The sequence below is a fragment of the Podarcis pityusensis genome, assembly GCF_964106645.2.
Source record: "Podarcis pityusensis genome assembly, chromosome: 2".
Classification (NCBI taxonomy): Eukaryota; Metazoa; Chordata; class Lepidosauria; order Squamata; family Lacertidae; genus Podarcis; species Podarcis pityusensis.
In genome coordinates, this window is record NC_138029.1 from 118,549,227 (window position 1) to 118,574,422 (window position 25,196).

At 47.6% G+C, this 25,196-nt stretch overlaps 3 protein-coding genes across 7 annotated transcripts; 2 read left to right on the forward strand and 1 right to left on the reverse strand.

The window, feature by feature from the left end:
• Positions 1 to 3,429: 3,429 nt before the first annotated feature.
• On the reverse strand, positions 3,430 to 8,964 carry LOC308469942 (uncharacterized protein). Its single transcript, XM_080993074.1, has 3 exons — positions 8,807 to 8,964; positions 7,569 to 7,689; positions 3,430 to 6,845 (listed from the first exon to the last, which is right to left on the reverse strand). Exons 2-3 carry the CDS (start codon positions 7,672 to 7,674, stop codon positions 5,833 to 5,835), a joined length of 1,119 nt encoding a protein of 372 aa, XP_080849200.1. The 5' UTR covers positions 7,675 to 7,689; positions 8,807 to 8,964; the 3' UTR covers positions 3,430 to 5,832.
• A 389-nt stretch (positions 8,965 to 9,353) lies between these two features.
• LOC308469422 (uncharacterized protein) lies at positions 9,354 to 15,383 on the forward strand. Of its 2 annotated transcripts, none has more exons than XM_080991868.1 (4): positions 9,354 to 9,370; positions 11,082 to 11,930; positions 12,796 to 12,916; positions 13,719 to 15,383. In XM_080991868.1, the coding sequence occupies exons 2-4, from the start codon at positions 11,190 to 11,192 to the stop codon at positions 15,179 to 15,181; spliced, it is 2,325 nt and encodes a 774-aa protein (XP_080847994.1). In that variant the 5' UTR covers positions 9,354 to 9,370; positions 11,082 to 11,189; the 3' UTR covers positions 15,182 to 15,383. The 2 variants fall into 2 exon arrangements, with proteins under 2 accessions (XP_080847994.1, XP_080847993.1); XM_080991867.1 differs by lacking the exon at positions 9,354 to 9,370 and adding an exon at positions 10,005 to 10,139.
• Positions 15,384 to 15,802: 419 nt separating this feature from the next.
• Positions 15,803 to 24,871, forward strand: LOC308469469 (uncharacterized protein). 4 transcript variants are annotated; one of them, XM_080991968.1, is made up of 3 exons: positions 15,803 to 16,248; positions 18,453 to 18,639; positions 20,517 to 24,871. In XM_080991968.1, exons 1-3 carry the CDS (start codon positions 16,234 to 16,236, stop codon positions 22,406 to 22,408), a joined length of 2,094 nt encoding a protein of 697 aa, XP_080848094.1. In that variant the 5' UTR covers positions 15,803 to 16,233; the 3' UTR covers positions 22,409 to 24,871. The 4 variants fall into 4 exon arrangements, with proteins under 4 accessions (XP_080848094.1, XP_080848096.1, XP_080848095.1 ...); XM_080991970.1 differs by lacking the exon at positions 15,803 to 16,248 and adding an exon at positions 16,802 to 17,128; XM_080991969.1 differs by lacking the exon at positions 15,803 to 16,248 and adding an exon at positions 16,802 to 17,124.
• Positions 24,872 to 25,196: the final 325 nt, after the last annotated feature.

The window sequence follows — 25,196 nt, forward strand, 5'->3', positions numbered from 1 at the left end:
GGTGGTCCAGACTAGCCTTCGCCAACCCAGTGCCCTGCAGACGTTTTGAAACACAAATCCCATCCCCCACTGGACTACTGTGCTGCCTTCCATGTGGGGTCTCCTTTGCGCTTGATCCAGAAGCTGCAGCTAGCGCAAAATGCGTCCGCTCGGTTACTGACAGGAGTGAGACTCTGTCTGCACATGATGCCTCCGCTCAGAGATCTTCCCATTTGCAAACAGGCCAAGTTCAAGGTGTTGCTATTCGGCCCTTAACACCTTGGGAGCAGTTTGCTTTCCAGATTGCCTTACCATATTTGACCACTTCATTCTGCAGAATCGGCACTTGTTATGGGTGCCACACGCGGCAATACCCATTCTGCGTGTGTAATAAATCTTTTAACATGGCAGCATTTACACTTTTGACACCAGGCAGGCAATTTTGCTGTATTCTTTTTGGCACCTGTTTGAAACATTTTTGTGAGGCAAGCATAGCCAGACATGTAGAAGTTACCTGTATTTTATCTTTTTTTAATCTTTTGAATGCTTTTGAATTTTGGTTTTATCAATAATTTAAATTTTTAGAGGGGTTTTTTAAAAAGCAATAAAGCAGTTTATAAATTAAAGGTAAAGGGACCCCTGATCATTAGGTCCAGTGATGGCCGACTCTGGGGTTGCGGCGCTCATCTCGCTTTATTGGCCGAGGGAGCCGGCGTACAGCTTCCGGGTCACGTGGCCAGCATGACTAAGCCGCTTCTGGCGAACCAGAGCAGCACATGGAAACGCTGTTTACCTTCCCGCCAGAGCGGTACCTATTTATCTACTTGCACTTTGACGTGCTTTCGAACTGCTAGGTTGGCCGGAGCAGGGACCGAGCAACGGGAGCTCATCCCGTCACGGGGATTCAAACCGCGGACCTTCTGATCGGCAAGTCCTAGGCTCTGTGGTTTAACCCACAGCGCCCCCGCGTCCCAATGTTTATAAATTAAGTAATAGTAAATAAAGTCTTTTGCAATCCAGCCTAGCTCAATACAGGATGCAACTACACCGTCTCTTGACAGATGTCTCTCCAGACTTTGCTTAAATTTTCTAACAGGATAATCCTGTACATGTTGACTCAGAAACAAGCCTCATCATATAAATGCCATCTGTGGAAAAAGCTTCCGGCATCAATCACACCTTACCAGAAAAGGGGAACAATGAATTAGGGGAGCAACTCCCCTTTGTGGAAAGGTTGCAACACTGGGGCCTTTTGGTTGAGAGGAAAGGCGAGGAAGAGGGAACAGGCTAGAGGCGCGTACAGTTTTGTGCAGTGTGGAGAAAGCACTAAAATTTGTCATCATCCAACGAAGCTGAATGTTCTGGAATCCTGCGCCGCCCAGGCCACGTGACGCAGAGGAGGAGGTGGTGCGCAGGTGCAAGGCAAGAGCATGGGACCAAAAAACGGGACATTCTGGGATGCAATCAGAAGCCACGATGGGTTTCTGTAATTGTCCCTGACAAATTGGGATAGTTGAGCGATAGGACTCTCCAGTCAGGCAAAAGCACCTGAGGGGGAGGGGGGAGCAAGGCTGGTGAGGGACATGTCCCCAAGTGTCACATAGTGTCCTGGAAAGCCACACCTGGCACAAAGGCTGGAAGTTTCCCATCTCTATCAGAGGTAAAGGTAAAGGGACCCCTGACCATTAGGTCCAGTCGTGACCGACTCTGGGGTTGTGGCGCTCATCTCGCTTTATTGGCCGAGGGAGCCGGCGTACAGCTTCCAGGTCATGTGGCCAGCATGACTAAGCCGCTTTGGCGAAACACAGCAGCGCACAGAAACGCCGTTTACCTTCCCGCCGGAGCGGTACCTATTTATCTACTTGCACTTTGACGTGCTTTTGAACTGCTAGGTTGGCAGGAGCAGGAACTGAGCAACGGGAGCTCACCCCGTCACGGGGGATTCAAACTGAGCGGGGATTCGAACCGCCAACCTTCTGATCGGCAAGTCCTAGGCTGTGTGGTTTAACCCACAGCGCCACCCGCATCCCTATCTCTATCATACAGGATTAAAAAAAACCAAGAGTAGATTCCTAGACTCAGCCAAACCACGCTGCCTCTTGTCTGATGAAGTGAAGCCTTTGCTTCCTGTTCCTCACACACTCGCTGCCTCATGGGATGGGAGGTTATGGGCTGTTCTTATTTTTATTTTTTATGTGGTTTTATATTGTGATTTTATCTTGGGAACAGTGCAGAGACCTGCGGAATTGAGTCATCTGCTTGGACACTCTGAGAACAGGAAACTGAACTTGATGGACCATTGACCTCCTGCAGGCTTTTCTCACTTTCTGATTTACTGTTGAATGTGGCGCAAGTTTGTGTTGGCGTGTGTGGCTGTACTGTGAATTGAACGTTGCCCTTTGTGGCTTGTCCAAGTTACCCAAGATTGATCGCAAGGCTGATGGAGCAATAAACATGTCCTTCTGTGAATGTGTATGTGCTAGCCACCTTGACAGGAGCACCTATGTGGCCTAATAATAATAATAATAATAATAATACTTTTAATAATACAGTGGTACCTTGGGTTAAGTACTTAATTCATTCTGGAGGTCCGTTCTTAACCTGAAACTGTTCTTAACCTGAAGCACCACTTTAGCTAATGGGGCCTCCTGCTGTTGCCACGCCTCCGGAGCACGATTTATGTTCTCATCCTGAAGTAAAAGTTCTTAACCCGAGGTACTATTTCTGAGTGTGAATGTGTATGTGCTAGCCACCTTGACAGGAGCACCTATGTGGCCTAATAATAATAATAATAATAATAATAATAATAATAATACTTTTAATAATACAGTGGTACCTTGGGTTAAGTACTTAATTCATTCTGGAGGTCCGTTCTTAACCTGAAACTGTTCTTAACCTGAAGCACCACTTTAGCTAATGGGGCCTCCTGCTGTTGCCACGCCTCCGGAGCACGATTTATGTTCTCATCCTGAAGTAAAAGTTCTTAACCCGAGGTACTATTTCTGAGTTAGCAGAGTCTGCAACCTGAAGCGTATGTAACCTGAAGTGTATGTAACCCAAGGTACCACTGTAATTTTTTAATTAATACCCCACCCATCTGTCTGGGTTTCTCCAGCCACTCTTGGCAGCTTCCAGCAAAATATAAAAACAGAATAAAATGTCAAACATTAAAAACTTCCCTAAACAGGGCTGCCTTCAGATGTCTTCTAAAAGTCAGATAGTTGTTTATTTCCTTGACATCCACAGGGAGGGTGCCACAGCTGAGAAGGCCCTTTGCCTGGTTCACTTCTCTCCTGAATAAATGCTCCCTGGGACTAGAAGTGTATAACTACCATCCTATTGCAAATACAGAAAGCCGGTTGTGCAAGGCAAGGACCATTTCCCTCACCCGATCCCATTGTAACAGTTCTCTTTCCCCCACTCCAAGCTTTCCAGAGTAGTTTTTGGTCATGCATTTTACTACCCAAGACAGGCTCGTTTCTTTATTAATATCACCAACAATGTACAAATGAATAAAAACCAATAGCAGGATTTGCTTCCTCGTTCTTTTAAAAATTCATTTGAAGAATACACATTCCCTGGTGTGACAAGAACTGCCTTCCAGGGTCTTGAACAACTGTGATTGTGTTATTCGTAACAACCACCCCGGGGTGTAGGCTGGCAATATTTGCCTCCCTTTCTTGGCTAAGTGAACCCAGATCTCTCAGGTCTTAGTCTGAAACTAATAAAACTGGAATGATTTGACAAAGAAAGGATGAAATAAGGCAGTTTTATACATTTTACTTCCACCAGCCCATCTACTTGAAAGAAGTACCCTAGCTGCTTATCTACAAACCCCTTTGGTTGTTGTTTTTTTAAAAAAATAGAAGCTACCAACTGGGACAGAGAGGAGGAAAGGATCCCTCAAAATCCAGGTGACTTTTTGCAGAGAAAGAGGCAGCAAAATAGTCTGAATTATCTGGAGGGAACTAGACTGAAAAAGGCTAATAAAGAGCGTGGCTGGGAATGTGCTCTGTGAGCATACAATTTTCATTTTACAGGAGTTTCCACCTATGTGAGTTCTTTAATTGAGATCAGTGGTTCCCAAAATGGGCAGTACCATCCCCTGGGGTGGGGGTGGGATTTCCTAGCTGGGGGCTAAGAGGCAACAGGAGAATTGGAGGGACCCCAGGGGTCATCTAGACCAACCCCCTGCTGTGCAGGAATCACAGCTAAAGCATCCACGACAGACAACCATCCAACCTGTTTAAAAACCTACAACAAAACGGATCACGTTCACCAGTTTGTTAAATGAATTAAACTAAATCATTCCCAAGCCGGAATTAAGATTGCCGGAAGAAATATCAACAACCTCAGATATGCAGATGAAACAACCTTGATGGCAGAAAGTGAGGAGGAATTAAAGAACCTTTTAATGAGGGTGAAAGAGGAGAGCGCAAAATATGGCCTGAAGCTCAACATCAAAAAAACGAAGATCATGGCCACTGGGCCCATCACCTCCTGGCAAATAGAAGGGGAAGAAATGGAGGCAGTGAGAGATTTTACTTTCTGGGGCTCCATGATCACTGCAGATGGTGACAGCAGTCAGGAAATTAAAAGACCCCTGCTTCTTGGGAGAAAAGCAATGACAAATCTAGAAAAGCATCTTAAAAAGCAGAGACATCACCTTGTCGACAAAGGTCCGTATAGTTAAAGCTATGGTTTTCCCAGTAGTGATGTATGGAAGTGAGAGCTGGACCATAAAGAAGGCTGATCGCCGAAGAATTGATGCTTTTGAATTCTGGTGCTGGAGGAGACTCTTGAAAGTCCCATGGACTGCAAGAAGATCAAACCTCTCCATTCTGAAGGAAATCAGCCCTGAGTGCTCACTGGAAGGACAGATCCTGAAGCTGAGGCTCCAAGACTTTGGCCACCTCATGAGAAGAGAAGACTCAATGGAAAAGACCCTGATGTTGGGAAAGATGGAGGGCACAAGGAGAAGGGGACGACAGAGGACGAGATGGTTGGACAGTGTTCTCGAAGCAACTAATATGAGTCTGACCAAACTGCGGGAGGCAGTGGAAGACAGGAGTGCCTGGCATGCTCTGGTCCTTGGGGTCACGAAGAGTCGGACACGACTAAACGACTAAACAACAACAAGTCATTTGAACTGAATTTTAAATCAATGTGCACTTAATTGCTGCTGTTTAGAATTTTATTGTGTTAATCTCTTAAGGGAGTTGTGCAAACTGCTATCCTGAATAATGCGTTTGAAAGGGTGGGGCACTGGGCACAAGTTTATCAAAACAATGGCCTGAAAAAAGTTTGGGAAACGCTGATCTGCAGTAAGGATAGGGAAACCTGTGAACCCTCCGAAGTTGTTAGGCTACAACACTCATAATTCCCGACCATCAGCCATGCTGACTGGGGCTAAAGGGGACTTGATCCAGAGGAGAGCTATGGGTTTCTCCAACTCTAATGTAAAGAACACGGGAATGACATTTGAAGCACATTCCATTTGATCCAGGATGCCCAAGGATTGTGCTGCTATACAGTGGTACCTCGGGTTAAGAACTTAATTCGTTCTGGAGGTCCGTTCTTAACCTGAAACTCCTTAACCTGAGGTAACACTTTAGCTAATGGGGCCTCCTGCTGCCACCGCGCGATTTCTGTTCTCATCCTGATGTAAAGTTCTTAACCCAAGGTACTATTTCTGGCTTAGCGGAGTCTGTAACCTGAAGCGTCTGTAACCTGAAGCGTCTGTAACCCGAGGTACCACTGTACAGTGTAATCACACGTCAACCCTCTCTCTGGAGCGGCACCACAACTGGAACAGCAGTGCGTCACAACCGGCCGGAATTTCTCAGGAAATTCTCAGGCAGAGCTTTCATCTGTTCCCACAGGAGTTTCTCCACCTTTGTGGGTTATCTGATGCTTAGTCAGGATTGCGCTTCGGCTAAAGCTCTTCCCGCACTGTGAGCACTGGTACGGCTTCTCTCCCGTGTGCACTCTCATGTGCGAGGTCAGGTGGTCGCTCCGATGGAAGCTCTTCCCGCACTCCGAGCATTTGTACATCTTCTCCTCCGTGTGGATTCTCTGGTGCAAAGTAAGGTGCGGTCTCTGGCTGAAGGACTTCCCACACTCCAGACACTGGTACGGTTTCTCCCCGGTGTGGATCCTTCGATGCAAAGTGAGGTGCGTGCTCTGATTGAAGCATTTCCCGCACTCCTGGCACTTGTACGGTTTCTCCCCGGTGTGGATTCTCTGGTGAGATGTAAGGTGTGTGCTCTGGCTGAAGCTCTGCCCACACTCCTTGCACTTGTATGGCCTTTCCCCTGTGTGGATGGTGCGGTGGATGGTCAGCCGCCTGCTGTGACTGAAGCTCTTCCCGCACTCCAGGCACGTAAACGGCTTCTCTCCCGTGTGGGTTATTTTGTGGAGGATAAAATAGGTGCTCTGGCTGAAGCTCTTCCCGCACTCCAAGCACTTGTACCGTTTTTCTCCCGTGTGCATCCTCTGGTGCTGAGAGAGATGCCCGCTCTGCCTGAAACCCTTCCCGCACTCAAAGCACTGATAGGGCCTCTTCTCGGTGTGGATTCTCTGGTGTACGTTAAGGCGTGACTTAGAACAAAACATTTTCCCGCACACAGGGCACTTGTTCCTTCTCTTTTCCTCCTGCACATCTACTTGGGCTGGGGTTTCGTGCGCCTCCCCATCTTTGCTGGCATTGGACGGACTCCCACGCTTATCTCTGGTGGACGTTTTCCTGCCTTGCTGCCTCGTGCCTTCATCTTGAGTACTGGTGCTGACATCCACGTCTAGATCTTCCATTTTTGTAGACGCTCCTCCTGGTTCGCCTTCGTTTTCCCTCTCCCAGCGTCCTCCTACTGGAGCAGAGAAAGAAATGAGAGCCAAGGGGAAGAGACACCAGTTAACTGGAATATTATTTCATCAGTCCCCAAAAGAAGCAAGCAAGCATTCCCTATTGACAGATAATCTGGGCCTTGGCCTACTACTACTACTAATTTATTATTTATACCCCACCCATCTGGCTGAGTTTCCCCAACCACTCTGGGCGGCTCCCAATCAAGTGTTAAAAACATTTTTATTAAAAACTTCCCTAAACAGGGCTGCCTTCAGATGTCTTTTAAAGATAAGATAGCTGCTTATTTCCTTCACATCTGAAGGGAGGGTGTTCCACAGGGCAGGTGCCACTACCGAGAAGGCCCTTTGTCTGGTTCCCTGTAACCTCACTTCTCGCATTGAGGGAACTACCAGAAGGCCCTTGGCGCTGGATCTCAGTGTCCGGGCTGAATGATGGGGTTGGAGATGCTCCTTCAGGTATACAGGACCGAGGCCTGAACAAGTATACCTGAACAGGTGTCTCCACCCCCCATCGTTCTGGGCCTTGATGCTCCACCACTAAGCTTCTCCTCCCCAAAGGTTCTCCTCCTCCTTTTCTCTCTGCTCAAGTACACACTGGAGGTCTTTAAGCACAGGCTGGATGGCCATCTGTCATGGGTGCTTTAGCTGAGATTCCTGCATTGTAGGGGGTTGGACTAGATGACCCCAGGGTCCCTTCTAGCTCTACGATTCTACGTTCACCTTACCCAGCGAATCTTGGCCATCCTCCTGCTTGACTCCCTGGGACACGAGCCTCTGTGCACTGTCTGAAGCAGCATCCTCTGCCTCGGGGAAGGTAGCGGCCCAGTCCATCAACAGCACCGACACCTGAAACGGTTAGGGATTACCAAGAGAGGTAAGAGGTGGGGCAATGGGTCAGCGCACCTGGCTGCTAACCAGAAGGCTGTTGGTTCAAGCCCACCCAGGGATGGCTGTGGGCAGGATTTCTGCATTGCAGAGGGTTGGGCTGGATGACCGCTGGGGTCCCCTCCAACTCTACAATTCTATGAGAAATGAGCCATCTTGACCAGGGGGTGCCCTCAGCCTTGCCAAGTTCAATGAGGCAGTTTGGAACAGGTTTAAAGCCACCCCATATGCAAAAAGCACCATCTTGGCGCATGGTCCTTAAAAACGGTGTGTTTCTTGGGTTCTTCCTTTCCTAGGTTGGGAAGGGAAGTGTGTGTCCTCAGAAGCAGGAGAACGATAGGCAGCGCCATGGATTAAGTGTCCCTGCTGATCTTGAACTTCAATCGCCCATGTATTGCCCACCCTTCACTGGCAAGTCTCAAAGCAGCCTACAGAAAAAGTAAATTCATAAATTAAAAACGGCGAAAAACATTTGTTACTAATAATATTATTATTATTAGGATTATTTTGGTGGTGGTTGTTTATTGCCATCCCTTCAGTGGCAGGATAGGTTACAACATAGCTGTCAACTTTTCCCTTTTCTTGTGAGGAATCCTATTCGGAATAAGGGAATTTCCCTTAATAAAAGGGAAACGTTGACAGCTATGGGTTACAACCGTTTAAAATCAGGAATTAAAAATAATTTAAACAGATTTTGGGCACTGAAAACTGGATGGGTTCCAAAAACACACGTGTGAGGTGTCAAGAAATAAGTGCACCTTTCGCAAGTTTGGAACCCCCGACCAGCTCTCCTCAGATCTTGAGGGTGCCTGGGAATAATAATAATAATAATAATAATAATAATAATACAATGCAGCCCTATCGGCAACACAAAACCTTTGAGGATCTTGAAAAACAGGATAAAACCTTTTTATAACTTGAACAGAAGTAAGAACATTTTATAAAAATGACAAGCAAGATAAATCACTGACTGCACAGCTTGCTTGCTTGCTTGCAATATCCTGCTGTTCAGGATCCACAAACTAAGAAGTCTTCCTAGTCATCATCCCTTTGCATATTATTCCATGAAAAACCCCACTTTTGCCTTCCTGCTTCCCCGCCTCGGCTCTTCTCTCCTAAATCCTCTTTGAGCAAACAGGCTCCGCAGGCGCTGATCTCCACCACGAAACAATTCAATGAACAGCAACACCCCTAAAACCACACACACGACCCTCTCCCTAAAAGAGGAGGGGCAGGAAATGACTTCAGCCCCTTTGCAGATCTTTCCTTCCTGCCAATTCGCTTTTCTAGGGGTGCAAACTCGCACACTTTAACCCTTAAGCCGAATTGCAACGAGGCAAATCCAGTTCCATATTGGGAACTGTAGTTTGCCCGGCACCCGGCGCCCTTACACTACAGTTCTTATGTTTTTGTTTTTTTTCGGGGGGAAGGAGAATGTGCTTTTAATATATGATGCCTACACACGAGAGCCAATGTGATGTAGTATTTAAGGGTGCTGGACTAGGACCGGGGGAGACCTGAGTTCAAATCCCTCCTGGGCCAGGAAGCTGGACAGGCAACTGCCTCTCAGCCTAGCCTACCTGTATTGGGGATCAATTGAAGAGGGGGAGAACCATGAACACTACTTCTTGAAGAAATAAAGGTGAGAAATAAATACCATAATTAGCAAATCAAATCTTTGCAATGGAAGAGCTCAGGGCGAAGACCTCAGTTCAAATCTCGCCTCTGTGCCCAAACTCCACAGAGTAAGGGGTCCAATTGCTGGAAGCCACAGGAGAGGAGGGGGCTCTTGAGGCCAGATCCTGGTTGCTGGTTTCCCACAGGCATCTAGTTGGCCACTGTGAGAAAAGGATGCTGGACTCGATGGGCCATTGGCCTGACTCTGCTAACTCTCTTTTTCTATGCGCACAGCTAGCAAGGTGTTTGCCCGCGAAGCTGCTCCGTACCAGAGGTTAGCCTATTTGTTACCAAGGCCAGTATTGCCTGCACGGGCTGGCAGCGGCTCTCTCGGGTCTCCAGCACAGAAAGGTCCTTCTCTTCTCCTTTTAAGTGGCCGATACCAAGGGGACCTTTTGCATGTCAAGCATATGCTCTGCCACCGAACTACAGCCCCTAAAATGCATGCGCACTTAGGTTTTTATTTGCACTGTCAGACCAACCCTGATGCTTCCAATTTGGCACAGGCGAGGGATATTTAAAAAATACAAAGGAAAGCCCCTCTGTGCTCTGGTTGTCACAAAGGGTTAAGCTGAGAGAGTCGGATTCCTAGAGCGGCACTTCGGACGGAAATGGTTCTGACTATTGAAGGCCCTCCTCTTCCTTTTCTCCCCCTTAGCGACTCTATGGTGCTTTTCTTTGCTGCAAAGTAGAGGCTGGAAAAAGAGATTTTTCAGCTCCGGGGAGGGAATCCGGTAAGTGAGAAGCGCCTTGAGGCAGGAGCAGAGAGCTCGCCTGGAATAGGAAGGTTTGCTTTAGGGATCTGCTGGATCAGACAGACCCCTCCCAGACCAGCCTCCTGCTCCCAGCCAGACCTGGGCAGCCAGACCTCTCTGGGATGCTCAGAGGCAGCAAGGCAGCAGCAAACCTCTTGCTGCTCTCTGCCTCCAGCATTTTGCAGGTGAACTGCTCCTGAACATGCAGGTTCCGCGGAGCTGTGATGAGTTTTAGAACATCCTCTGTGGATTTCTCTATCCCACCCCCCACCCCTTTTAAACATGAAGTCTATCAAGGACTATTCTTCATCATGGCTATGTCTTGCTTGATCTGTCTTCAGGGACATTATGTCAGGGGTGGCCAGAAGTCAGATGCTTGGCAGGGGGTTGGACTCGATGGCCCTTGTGGTCTCTTCCAACTCTATGATTCTATTCTATGATTGGGGGGGGGGGTTTGCAGTAGATGACTAAGAGTCTCTAAGGCTCCTTGATTGCCAGTTGATTAGAAATAGTAGCAGTAACAACTCCTTCTCCTGCCCTGCAGCAATGAAACAAACAGCTTCTGAATGTGAGAAAGCGCAGTGGGAAACCAGGACTGGACTCCCGTGTGAAAGGGCTGTAATAAGGGGGCCATCGGCACTATGCATTTAGCGCAATGTAATTCCACTTTAAACTGTCATGGCTTCCCCCAAAGAATCCTGGGAACTGTAGTTTGTTAAGAGTGCTGAGAGGAGACCCCCTATGCCCCTCACAGAGCTACAGTTCTCTGAGGACTGAGCATGCTTACTATCCACTGAATACTGACTGATGATTGGTGGGATGAAAAACATGGGGGCAGAGAATGGAATGGAGTATCCTGAACAGGAGTGTTCCACAATGCAACTTTTCGCTGCAGCTCCCACTGATTCTCTTTCCTTGCAGAGGCACCGGGCCTTATAAACAATCTGGACCTGGCCGTTTATATCACCCAGAAACATGGGATAGCAGTGTGTGAGTGACCCCTGCCAAGCCCCGGAGTTAAGAGAGGTGATGGCGTCCAAACGCAGGAATGCAGCTGTCTGGGCTGTCCCCCGAGATGTCCTGCTGGAGGACACAGTGAAGGAGGAGGCATCAGAGTCTGAACCAGAGGAGGCTGCAGGAACAGGCCCCTTGGCCCTCCGCTCAGAGAGCCTCAAGGAATTGTGGGAAGGGACCATAACAGAGCACATTAAGCAGGAACCCGAGGAAGTGCCTCAGGAGGAGTGCTGGGAAGCTCAGTGTCAGGGGCTCCTGAAGGTTGTGAGATCTCCACAGTCTGAACCAGGAAACCTGCAGCTGGCCAGCAATGGCCCAAGGGACGCTCAGGCTTCCTTTGAGGGGCGATCAGACACTGGGCGAGGCAAGGTGATCCGCCACCTGCCCGGCCCTGGAGGAGACGTCTCCCAGCCCACCCACAGCATATTGGCCCTGGATCGTGGGGAAGTGAAGAAGGAGGCTCCCAGCCAGGAGGTGGAGCGCCTGTGCTTCAGGCAGTTCCTCTACCAGGAGGCCGAGGGGCCGCGAGATCTCTGTGGGATGCTGTGGAGGCTCTGCCATCGGTGGCTGCAGCCGGAGAGGCGCACCAAGGAGCAGATGCTGGAGCTGGTGATCCTGGAGCAGTTCCTGGCTGTCCTGCCCCCAGAGATGCAGACCTGGGTCAGGGAAGGCGGGCCGGAGACTTGCGGTCAGGCAGTCGGCCTGGCGGAGGATTTCCTGGAGAGGCAGCAAGAGAACGAGCACGAAATACAACAGGTGAGAGGGCAGGAGATCAGTCCTGGGAAGAACAAAACAAACAGTGGCAAGGAGCCCATAGGGCTAGCTATTGGGGCAGTTTACGCTGGCTGTAAATATGCATTGGACTGACTGTTCCTTTAGATCCGATATAGGCAAACTGGGCCCTCCAGATGTCTTGGGACTACAATTCCCATCATCCTTGACCCAGTGGTCCTGCTAGCTAGGGATCATGGGAGTTGAAGGTCAAAAACATCTGGAGAGCCGAGTTTGCCTATGCTTGCCCTAGATGGTTCGAAAATGGGATCTGGCCGAATCAGCAGGGGTTGGCTGTATTGGCAAAGTAGAACCTCCAGGTTCTGAGGCAGTGTACCTTAGAACGCCACTTGCTGGGGGAAGACTAAGGATGGTGGGCAGCGCACTCTCTGCCCTAACAGACCAGCTTCCACTGCTGTGAACAGGCAGTCTGTGTTGGTTGGAGAGAAGCTATGTGGACACAGGAGTGATGGATTCCTGTGCTCCAGTCCCTGTCTTGAGATGGGCTGCCACATTCTGCCCCAGCTGGTTTAATGCATCCCCCTTCAAAGACAGCGCAGAGGACAGCCTTTGCCTGAAGAAAGTCTACTTGAGATTCTGAAGAGCTGCTGCCGGTCAGTGTAGGCAATACTGTGAAAGATGGGCCAATGGCCTGACCCAGTCAAAGGCAGGGAGTCCTTGGCCCTCCAGATGTTGCTGGACTCCCACTCCCCTGACCATTGGCCATGCTGGCTGGGGGCTGATGAGAATTAGAGTACTGTAGCATCTGGAAAAGCTCCAGAGGTTCCCCACCCCTGAATCTCAGGCGATTCGCACCCATTTCTTTGTCTTGTTCTTTCTGCTGTTTCAGGTCCTCTGGCCCTTCAAGGAGAAAGCAGATGATTCCCCTGAGGCTGACGGGGCTCTGTCAGACTCTGGTGAGTGGCCGCTCACCAAAGTGGAGGATTCGGCTGCTGATGCCCCTTGGCTGGGTAAGGAGTCTTTGGCTGGAGGGAGTTCTCTTGCGGAGCAGGTTGTGCAAATGAGGGGCCACCACAAAAAAGGCTCTGCCCACAGATCTAGTGCACACCAATTATTTTGATTATCATTATGATTTCTTTCATTTCTATACAGCTTTATATTTTTAAGAAAAATCTCAAAGCAGTTTACAGAATATTAAAACATCAATAAAACAATTTGAAGAAAGTCAAATATAGAGTACGCAGCCAAAGCAACATAATTAACAGAAAACTAAAATATGATCTTAAAGATAATAAAATGAAACATTAGAAAGGAGGTGAAGTACAGAATACATATTTAACACAAAGAAAGTTAACAAAGTAAAAACTTAAACATTTTTTAAAAAACCATTACTAGTAAAGTAAAATATTAAATGCACATTTAAAACAGCATAATTAACAAGAGAATAAAATATTTTCATAAGCATGACATGGCTGTTTGGCAGGCACAAAAAGATGGGGCAAAAGAATCCAACTGTTAGGGTTTGTTGTCAGGCATAGCAGTGTCCCTCTGGTTCTCACCAGGAGCCTCTTTAGTAGAGCTGGGGAGTGTGGGCCCCGCCCCCTAGGCCTGGTGGAAAGGGCTTTGCAGGGAGCAGCCTTCAAGACTCACAGCCAGGTAATCTAACTGACCTTATAGATGCACTAGCAAGCAGGATCTTTGATAACTGGGCCCCAAACCCCTTCTTTGCTGTGTAATGTTATCCAAGCTGTGTAATGTTATCCTGGTGAAGGGAAATCTTCCTTTGTAAGGATCCTCTGTTTTTTCCAACAGACAATGAGAGGGCATGTTGGAAGAAGAATCTGCCAATCAATTCTGAAGGAGCTGAACCGCGTTGGATGATGCCAGGGAGAGGAGAACAGACAGTTTCCCGTTATCCTTACTGGGGAGAAGCATCCGAAAACCAGCAGGAAACTCACCCCCATAATGAAGAAGGCAAATCCATTCCTTTCCAGCTCCCTGCCATGCCAGTCCAGCAAAGGTTCCTCAAGGGTGAGACATGCGCTGAGTGCGGAAAGTCCTTTCGCTGCAAGGCGGAGCTCACCGAACACCAGAAAATGCACTCCGGAGAGAAACCCTACATCTGCTCCGACTGTGGGAAGAGCTTCTGCAGTAGGAATGTCCTAGTTGCACATCAGAGAATCCACAGCGGGGAGAACCGCTTCAGTTGCTCAGATTGCGGGAAGAACTTCAGCCAGCAATCGCATCTTACGGCACATGAGAGAACCCACAGGCAAGAGAAGCCCTTTGTTTGCCCAGATTGCGGACAGAGCTTCAGAGGGCACAGCGGGCTTGCGGCTCATCTGAGAATCCACACGGGAGAGAGGCCCTACCATTGCCCAGACTGCGGGAAAAGCTTCCGGCAGAGATTTGACCTTAACCGACACCAGAGAATCCACACGGGAGAGAAACCGCACCAATGTCCCGACTGTCCCAAAAGCTTCAGGAACAGGTCGGCTTTTGTCGTGCACCGGAGAATCCACACCGAGGAGAAACCGTACCCGTGCTCTGGGTGTGGCAAGCGTTTCCGTCACCGCACGAACCTCCTCACGCACGAGAGGCTCCACACGGGAGAGAAGCCCTACAAGTGTACGGTGTGCGATAAGAGCTTTGTCGAAAGCTCGTCCCTCATGAAACACAAGCGAGCCCACACGGGCGAGAAGCCGTACAAGTGTGCCGAGTGTGGGAAATGCTTCTCTCAGAACGCCGGCCTGGTTCAGCACGAGAAGATCCACACGGGAGAAAAACCCTTCCAGTGCCCGGACTGTCCCAAAAGCTTCCGGGACAAGTCGGCCTTTGTCGTTCATCACAGGACGCACACAAGGGAGAAACCGTTTAATTGCTCGATCTGCGAGAAGAGCTTCAGCCATCGCTCCAACCTTCTCAAGCACGAGAGAACCCACACTGGGGTGAAGCCATACAAGTGCCTAGAGTGCGGAAAGGGCTTCACTCAGAAGTCAAGCCTCCTCTCGCATGCAAGAAGCCATCGGCCCTGTATACCTGAAGGAGCGGCTCCACTCGCATCGTTCAGCCTGGGCATGGAGGTCCAGCTCCGTGGAGGGCCTTCAGGTGGTTCCGTCACTGTGAAAAGTGAAGCTATAGGGAACCAAGCATTGGGCCTTCTCAGTAGTGGCCCCTGCCCTGTGGAATGCCCTCCCCTCAGAGGTCAGAAAGATAAACAACTGCACGACTTTCCGGAGAAATCTGAAGGCAGCTCCGTATCGGGAAGTTTTTAATATCTGAAGTTTCATTGTATTTTTATATTCTGTTGGAGGCCGCCCAGAGTGGCTGGGGCAACCCACTCACATGGGCGGAGTACAAATAATAAATGATGATGATGATGATGATGTATACATTGGCTTAGAGGGTGGGGAGTACCGTCTCCCTGGGCATCCATGGAGGAGCAAATGGCTGAACAATAAAATAAAGTCACCTGTCTGCTTTTAGAGATCTCCAGTTTCTTGGCATTTACTGCCATTATTAGTTGGCAACGAGGAATATTAGGAGATGTGTGTGCTTTTTATCTGGTGCGAAAGGAAGGGGAGGGCACCGGGCCACAGTCGTGTCTCATTGCAGATGGCAAGACCTTATTGCGAACGTCCTTTCCCTATCATTCAGTAATTAAATCCTGCAGGGATGAAAGAAGCACCTAAGAACATCAGGAAACCCAAAGGCCTGTTGAGTCCCAACAGCAGGTTTACCACAGCTTAGTTTAATTTCTTCAAATGCCACTTTCCCGCAAGAACCTCTGTCCCAAAGCAGCTCACAATGAACATTATAGCTTTGTAGAACTGAATAATTATAAAGATGCCCGACATTTAAAAACAGCTCATGTTTTTTTAACAAAATAACAAAATAATTTTTATTATTTTATTAACAAACCAATCGTTATCATATTAGTCATTCCAAATTATATCAATACAATTTAATTACACACACACACACACACACACACCGACTACCAAAATCAACACAATCACTTCTGCAAATGTCCCCACAAAACACTTCATTACAGTTTTTCCTACCTATTCAAAGGGCCTCTGCTGCACATAACAATTCCCTGATAAATGCATCTATGCACTGGCTCACTGGGAAATCTTCAGAAATTCATATAGAATCACTCGAGTGTCGGATTTACACCATTCCAACGTTCTTCTGTTGAGGAAGGAAATGGCTGCCAAGGGAGGAGCTTGGGACATGAGTGAGGGCAGCCATAATCTCTAAAGTGTGAGCCCATGTACTCAGCAGCCCCTCTGCCTGAGTGATATAATCTCTGGCATCCTGATACATGAGTGCGGGACAGGTAAGCCATTCCAGAAACAATAGCAAACCCAGATCAAGACAAAAGGGTGTGATTAACTGGGCTGGGAAACAGGGACATGTAAATATCTCTTGCATCACTTGATGAGTGTATGGTGGAGGTCAGTTAAAGCGTGGGGCAAGCCCTGATGCTCAGGTTTCTGTCGCCAGACCCTCCCAATTTGTGATGTAATTTGTAATGTATCCATGATGTAATTTTAGGGGTGTTGTGGGTATCTCTGTAAAACTGATCAAAGTGGGAGCCACCCTTTATTCTGGGCTTCCTTCCGGGTGGTGGGCGGAAGTCCTGTTGCAAGTTTTTTAAAAATAAAGATCAGGGCTCCTGGCTGCTGTTTTGCTCCTATATTCCTGGCTGGCGTCTTTGTTTGGTAGTCCAGGTGAGCCCAAGGATTTTCCTATAACAAGACCCTTGAACTCGCTCCTTAAAATGCAATCTGAACAAAACTGGTGAAGCAGTGAGGACAATATATTCTTGCAAGAGCTGAGAGCCAAAGCAGGCACAGTCCAGCTGGGGCAAAGAATGAGTTTATATTCCCTATGCACACGTTCCCTCCCTCTTATCTCCATTGCTTGGGTGCTACAAGGTTTTCCTTCCCCCAATTATCAAATAACAGACAAGAGGCTGAGCGTGGAAACAAACTCCTTCCTCCTCAGAGTTGCCTCCACTTCCGGCTTCACCAGCAGAGATAATCTCCGGGCTTGCAAAGGAGGGAGGGAGGGGAGGAGGCGGGAAGCGGGGCTGCATCCGGTGGAGGCGGAGGAGGGGGCTGCTTCCTAATCAAGCCTCCTAATTAAGCGCCCTCACTCCCTGCCTCCCACGCGGGGCTCCCATTCCCGCCCCCGATGCCCGGGATTTCGGGTGAGTGCAAAGCCAGTGGCGGGGAAGGAGGGAAGGGGCTTTGCCAGGGGGTCCAGGATGAGAAGCCCCCGGACGGGGAGAGGCGGCCCTGCACAAGATCCGGGCGGGGAGAAGAGAAGGGAGGGAAGGGAGCTGTTCTCTTAAAGGGGGCCTGGAGGGGAGGGGGGGGGGAGAAGCTTTCTCCTGCAGAGATCTGGTGGAAAGGGAGTTGCAGGGAAGGAGACAGGTAAGGGGAGAGGGGTGGGCATTGTTGGCCAGGATCGCCTTAATAATAGTATTAATTTTAATTTTAATATTTATACCCCAGCCTCAGTGTCCGGCTTCCTTCCTTCCTTCCTTAGGCACCAAGTGAAAGCATTGCTCTTCTCCCAGGCGTTTGGCTCATTAAACAATCTATAGACTTCACAACTGTATTGGGGGGGGGGGTTGTCGTTTTTATTTTCTACTCTGCTAGGCATCTCTGTGTTTTTCTATTGTAAGCTGCCCTGTGATCTTTGGAGGAAGGGCAGTATAGAATTGGAAAGAATAGCAGTAAAAATAGGTTTTAAAGAAGTGCCCTCTTTAAGAAATCACGTGGTGTAAACGTGTATGTTGTCCTCTAGGTCCAAACACACACAGAACACCCACAGTACGAGCAAGCAGTGCTCCAAAGTTCTTGTGAACTTGCCATATAAGTTGTTTACTCCTGGCCAAAGCTCCTGTTTCCCAAAAGGACTGGAGGGGGGGTCTCCTCACCGCTTTTAATCCCCCCACTCCCACCGCATGGAAGGCGGAGGACGTGTTCATTCACAATCCCAGTGTTTACCATGTGTGTATCTGAAGTGAACCAGGCGCTGCAGCTCCTTCCTCTCTCATTGGGCTGCAGAGGAGGAAAGGGATGGGTTTGAAGGCTCTTCCTGCCTCTCTCCCCTGAGGAACAAGAGCAAAGGTGTTTGCAGGGCAGGAGGGCAGAGGAGGAGGCAGAGAGGGCAGAGGGAGCAGTGGGCAGATCCCCCTCCTCTCCCAGGGGGTCCTGATGCAAGCAAGGGGCTTCCTTCTTCTCCATGCAAGGGTCACCCATGTGTTCAGAGCAGTCCTTTGCAGATTAACTCTTAAGTTCCAAGGGATCTGCTCTCAGGCCACTAATGTGCATACCGTGCCAGCCTTAGGAAGGGAGGTGGGACAGGCAGGTGAAAGGAATTGCCAAAGGTGTTTGAAAATGGGTGGGGGCTCTTGGGAAGGGGATGCCCAGCTGGGGCTTCTCCAGAGGCAGCAGAATGTCTTGGGCAGGAGAATCCCTGCAGGGGCTCTCAGACTCCCTTGGCTTCTTCTTCTTCCCTCCCTCCCAGGAGGTTGCAACTTGCTCTGGATTCTGCGCTCCTCAGGAAGCTGAACCTGCAAACCTAGCTGAGACTGAACCTGCAATCCTGGCCAGGATGGAAGGAGGAAGATGGACGGGTGACCTGGTCAGGCTCTCTCCCGCATCCCTCCCCACAACCTCTGAGCATTCCCTCCCAGGACCCTTGGAGAAATCTGGTGAGTTCCAGGGGAGAGGAGATGGGGACAGGGATAGATGGTGGAGGGAGAAAGAGGAAAAGATGGAGAGGAGACAAATGGAAGGAAGTTCCTGACAGGAAGAAGGAACGGGTGAGGCCTTCTCCGGAGCAGCTCTTTGTTTCTTGAATACTTTTCCTAAAGTAGTGGGGGCAGATTTTCTTCCTCCAGGCTTTGAAATCTTAGGTGTTATTTCCACGGCAGGAATAATTGATGATAATGATGTTGCACACCAATCCTGAAAAATGGGTGAAGGGGAATGGAAATGCTTCCCATAATTATTTATAATTAATGTATTTAAATTGTTTCTATTACTCTTATTTTTTATAGACAGCGTCAGAATGATACATTCCACCAGCATCAAAACACAATAAATGCATGCACCTCCCCAGTTTGGTGGGCTTAAGGGACAAAGGACCCGTTATCATGATACACAATTCCTGTGGCTGGAGGCTCTACACTTAGGATTGGGCATATAAAGTCCAAGAGTGTCTGGTATTATAAGCAAGTTGTGTAAATTTTAGAGACTGGGGTTGTTTGTGAGAGGGAGGGAGTGGGATAATAATTTATAGCGCTCCTGTGTAATGGCTTGGTTCTCCCGCACAGACGCGAGACAACTCCAGTAGTAATTATCTCAGGTTTATTGCTCAAACTCATAAATCACTGTGGAGCTCAGTCTTCGGCCTGTTCATCCCAGCTTGCAGTTGCCGAGTCCTCCAGCAAAGAAGCCCCCACTTTCGCTTTCTTTTCCCCTCTTCTCGCACATTCTCACGAGCCTACGATTTTTTGGACAGGCTATTTCGGGGGCTCTGTGTCAGAGCTCAAACTGGAAATAACAGTCTGTGCCCCCCCCGTCGGCACCCCCTCTTCCTGCTCCTTGTTCTTTCCTCCTGCTGCAGCTTGGCTGCTCCTCCCCTGCTTCACATTCCAACTGAATCACATCTCTTGCGTTCTCAGGCTCTGTCAGCGGAGGCACGAGAGGCTTGAGATTCACGGAGCTGACACCCTGTAATTTTGTCCGTCCCTAAGCTTCCATGGAGACACTGTGGTACAACCTTGGTGCAAATTTCAAAATAAGTACACAAAGCCAAGAAAGAGACTCAGAGGTTTATAGTGGCACCAGCTTTCCTGGTCAAGAGTCCACTAAGTCCCACAGAAGCTTAGGCAATAATACATTTATCAGCTTTTAAGGGCTGCAAAAGATGAATCAACAGAAGTGTAGTTCATCTATGAAATCCATCCTGCAGGAGACAGTGACGGACAGCAACATGGATAGCTTGAAGAAAAGGATAAGACTGACGTCTCTGCTCTGCCCTCGCGGTCCTAGGCAATAATCCTTCTTAATACTAGTTTCTGGAAAGCACAGGAAGGCAGAGAAGACTCTTGTGCTCCAATCCTGCTTGCCGGTTTCCCACAGGCATCTGGTTGGCCTCTGTGAGAAGTGGATGCTGGACTAGGTGGGCCTTTGCCTGATCCAGCAGGCTCTTCTTAGGTTCCAATATATTGCAATATTTTTACAGTTACATGTAGCACTTAAGTTTTATTTATTTCACAAGGGAAATACTGTTACTTGAGCCTGAGATCATTTCTTCACTTCAGAAAGAAAAAATAGATGTGTCTAATAAGCCAATTCCACCATAGATCTGTATTATAAAACGATGGTGCTTTATTAGGTTTGAATGGAGTGATCATGTGCTGCTCTTGCCACTATCTCGTCAGCTTATGTAAAATTTGGGACCTAGAGAGGATATTGGAGAATGAAGGTGTTACAATGAGAGAAGGTACAGATTGGGATTGACATGTATTCAGTTCCCTTTTTGTCTTTCTTGAAAGTCTAACAGGATTCTCTTTCCTCCCAGACTCCCAAACAGGTGAGGAAGATGAAAGTCAGAATTCTATGAAGCCACATGTGAATTTATGGGGGGAAACAAAGAAATTGAGGATACAACAAAAAAGTCACAAAGGAGAGAAACTATTTGAATGTACGGCATGTGGAAAGAGCTTCAGTGAAAGTGGAAATCTTAGAATACACCAACGAACTCACACAGGGGAGAAACCATTTGAATGTATTGAATGTGGAAAGAGCTTCACTCGAAATGATACACTTAGAATACACCAACAAACTCATACAGGGGAGAAACCATTTATATGTGTTGAATGTGGAAAGAGCTTCAGTACAAGTTGGAAACTTAGAATACACCAACGAACTCACACAGGGGAGAAACCATTTAAATGCATTGAATGTGAAAAGAGCTTCAATGAAAGTCAAACACTTAGAGTACACCAACGAACTCACACAGGGGAGAAACCATTTAAATGTGTTGAATGTGGAAAGAGCTTCAGTACAAGTGGGAAACTTAGAATACACCAACGAACTCACACAGGGGAGAAACCATTTAAATGCATTGAATGTGAAAAGAGCTTCAATGAAAGTCAAACACTTAGAGTACACCAACGAACTCACACAGGGGAGAAACCATTTAAATGTGTTGAATGTGGAAAGAGCTTCAGTACAAGTTGGAAACTTAGAATACACCAACGAACTCACACAGGGGAGAAACCATTTGAATGTATTGAATGTGGAAAGAGCTTCAGTACAAGTGGGAAACTTAGAATACACCAACGAACTCACACAGGGGAGAAACCATTTAAATGCATTGAATGTGAAAAGAGCTTCAATGAAAGTCAAACACTTAGAGTACACCAACGAACTCACACAGGGGAGAAACCATTTAGATGCATTGAATGTGGAAAGAGTTTTAGCATAAGCAGAGCACTTAGAATACACCAACAAACTCACACGGGGGAGAAACCATTTAGATGTATTGAATGTGGAAAGAGCTTCACTCGAAATGACACACTTAGAATACACCAACAAACTCATACAGGGGAGAAACCATTTATATGTGTTGAATGTGGAAAGAGCTTCAGTACAAGTGGGAAACTTAGAATACACCAACAAACTCACACAGGGGAAAAACCATTTAAATGTATTGAATGTGGAAAGAGCTTCAGTACAAGTGGGAAACTTAGAATACACCAACAAACTCACACAGGGGAAAAACCATTTAAATGTATTGAATGTGGAAAGAGCTTCAGTGATAGTGGATCACTTAGAAGACACCAACAAACTCACACAGGGGAGAAACCGTTTCAATGTATGGAATGTGGAAAGAGCTGCCATCAAAATGCAGCACTTAGAATACACCAACGAACTCACACAGGGGAGAAACCATTTAGATGTATTGAATGTGGAAAGAGTTTTAGCATAAGTGGAGCACTTAGAAGACACCAACGAACTCACACAGGGGAGAAACCATTTCAATGTATGGAATGTGAAAAAAGCTTCAGTACCACTGGGGAACTTAGAATACATCAGCGAACTCACACAGGGGAGAAACCGTTTCAATGTATGGAATGTGGAAAGAGCTTCAGTACAAGTGGATCACTTAGAATACACCAACGAACTCATACAGGGGAGAAACCGTTTCAATGTATGGAATGTGGAAAGAGCTTCAGTACAAGTGGATCACTTAGAATACACCAACAAACTCATACAGGGGAAAAACCATTTAAATGTATTGAATGTGGAAAGAGCTTCAGTGATAGTGGATCACTTAGAAGACACCAACAAACTCACACAGGGGAGAAACCATTAAAATGTATTGAATGTGGAAAGAGCTACAGTCACTATGGAGCATTTAGAAGACATCAACGAACTCACACAGGAGGAAAATCACAGATACTTTAATAAACCGTATAGGTGTTCTTTACCTTTCCTTCTATGCTTCCTTGCAATACTGATAAAATCAAACCACCCCAATGCTTTCAGCCCCAGAAGAGGAGCTCCCCTTGGTGTCAGGGGAGGGGTCCAAGGGAGCATCTGAAGCCCTGCCATTCCTTCTGTCCCTGGCCCCTTCCCCTCCTCTCTCTGCCATCCCAGGGCCACTCTTGACTCCACAGCAGGAGACTGGATCTGTCTGTGATAGTGAGATGTCCTGGCCGGTTGAAGGACCACTTCCTGTTTTCTGCAGCTCCATCCTGCCTTCTCATGCAAGTTGGAGTCATGAAGCAGGTGAAGGCTGAGCACACCTAAGGGTGGCGCAGCGGGTGGGTGGGATTCTGCTTAACCTTTTCTCTGCTCCTTTTCTGGATCCAAATCCCCACACGAAAAGGGGCAGTGTGAGGGCGCAATCAGTGTTATGGAGCTGCACTGAAAATCATTGCTTTGTGACCGTAAGAGGCCCTTCTCAAAAAAACAAGCATCAAGAGAATTTAAGCTATAGAATTTAAACTCCAAATATTTAGCCGAATTTTAAATTTTTGTTGGGGAGTACCCATGCTTCGAGTTCAGTAAGGGTCTAATCATCTCATATTTCTGCTGCTTTGATATTCACAAGTCCCATCTTCCCATCTCCTTGTTGTTATCATTTTTCTTCTTAATAACATCCAAGTTGTTTCCACAGGCGAGTTGAAGCAAGCATTATTTATTTTTCTGTGTGAACTTTTGTAATGCTCTCCCGTAATTCTTCTCACGCTGATCCAAAAGTCCTGTTCAAGCGGCTGGTGCCATTTTTGTCAGTTCCAATGAAATACAGTATAAGCGTCTGCTCCTTAATTTTCCCAGACCAGTTGCACCATAAATCAGTCTTTCCAGGGGAGTTTTTGTCCATTCAGATATACAATCCAAACATGATAGCAAAACAGTGGCTCGCCTCCCGCTTTGACTGTAAATCTGGCAACAAAGTCTGTCTCATAATGGTGGATCCCAATAATAACTGCGCCACAGGAAAGCCTTTCGTTCTTTCCAAGTCTTCCACAAAACAAAGCCTTTAGTTAATATTTTTATTTCCACACAGTTTATTTCCAATCTCACTTGCTATCAATCATGTGACGGTTCTTCTAGGGGAGGGGTTGTCAGGTAAATCATATTGAAAAAGAAAGCCCCCCCCCTTTCCGTTCCATTTCAACATACTGACATAGCTGTAATTCTTTGATGTAATCTTCTGTTCATTCCATCTCATCACTCTTGTCTTCTCAGTGGTAGATTTAATTAGCAGATAATACACCCTTTACTTCGCTCGAAACATGTGCATTTACTTCCTCCAATTATTTTATCTTAAGCAATGCAGCTAGTTTCGCTCTTGGAAGAAGCTTCCAGGAGATCCAGAACTCACTTGAGGGCTTTCCGTCCGGTGCCCCCACCCCCTACTTCTTTTGAACTTGGGGGTGATTTATGGGCAACCGCGGGCGAGGCAGCATCTTCCCATCCCTTAGGAAGAAAACGGGAGGCTGATGTACTCCCATAATCAGCCCCTAAATTACCTCGTGTGAGCCGGAGAGATGGTATTGTCGGCCATCTTCCAAGGCGCCCGGAGCAGCACCTGTGGCCAGCATGAATAAGCCGTTTCTTGCGAACCAGAGCAGCGCACAGAAACGCCGTTTACCTTCCCACCGGAGCGGTACCTATTTATCTACTTGCACTTTGACGTGCTTTCGAACTGCTAGGTTGGCAGGAGCAGGGACCGAGCCACGGGAGCTCACCCCGTTGCGGGGATTCAAACCGCTGACCTGATCGGCAAGTCCTATTCTTTGTGGTTTAACCCACAGCGCCACCCGCGTCCCTTACCTAAAGTTAGAATCAATTAATTGTAAGTTGGCCGGGAACCCGAGGGTCATCTAGTCCAACTCCCTGCAATGCAGGAATTTCAACTAAAACATCCAAGACAGATGACAATCAACACTTTAAAAAAATCTTTATTATTATGACAGATGGCCACCCAACCTCTGCTTATAAACCTCCCAGGAAGGAAAGTCCATCACTTCCCGAAGGACACTGTTGCACTGTCAAAACAGCTCTAACCGTCAGAAAGTTCTTCCTGATGTTTTGTCAGAATACAGTGGTACCTCGCAAGACGAAATTAATTCGTTCTGCGAGTTTTTCCATCTTGCGAATTTTTCGTCTTGCGAAGCACGGATTCCCATAGAAATGGATTGAAAATCAATTAATGCGTTCCTATGGTCAAAAAAAGTTTAAAAATCACCAAAGTGTACAGAACTGTACATACATTTTCTAATTACAGATAGGTAGCCGTGTTGGTCTGCCATAGTCAAAACAAAAAAAATTCCTTCCAGTAGCACCTTAAAGACCAACTAAGTTAGTTCTTGGTATGAGCTTTCGTGTGCATGCACACTTCTTCACATACCTGAAGAAGTATCTGAAGAAGTGTGCATGCACACGAAAGCTCATACCAAGAACTAACTTAGTTGGTCTTTAAGGTGCTACTGGAAGGAATTTTATACATTTTCTAAGACTCTGGGGGACAACTCGAAGAAGGTTCCTCTTCCACTCTTTGCTTCTTGCTGAAGAACTTGTCCATGGTCTGCTGCTTCATCCGCCTTTTCAGCACCTCCCTGAAAGGCGACATGACCCTCGTATCAAAAGTGTTCACAAGGCCACGTGTCAGGCCCTTGTCAGGGTGGTGCCACTGTGCAAAAGCCTGCACATCTTTCCACTTCTGGCAAGTGTCCCTTAGTTC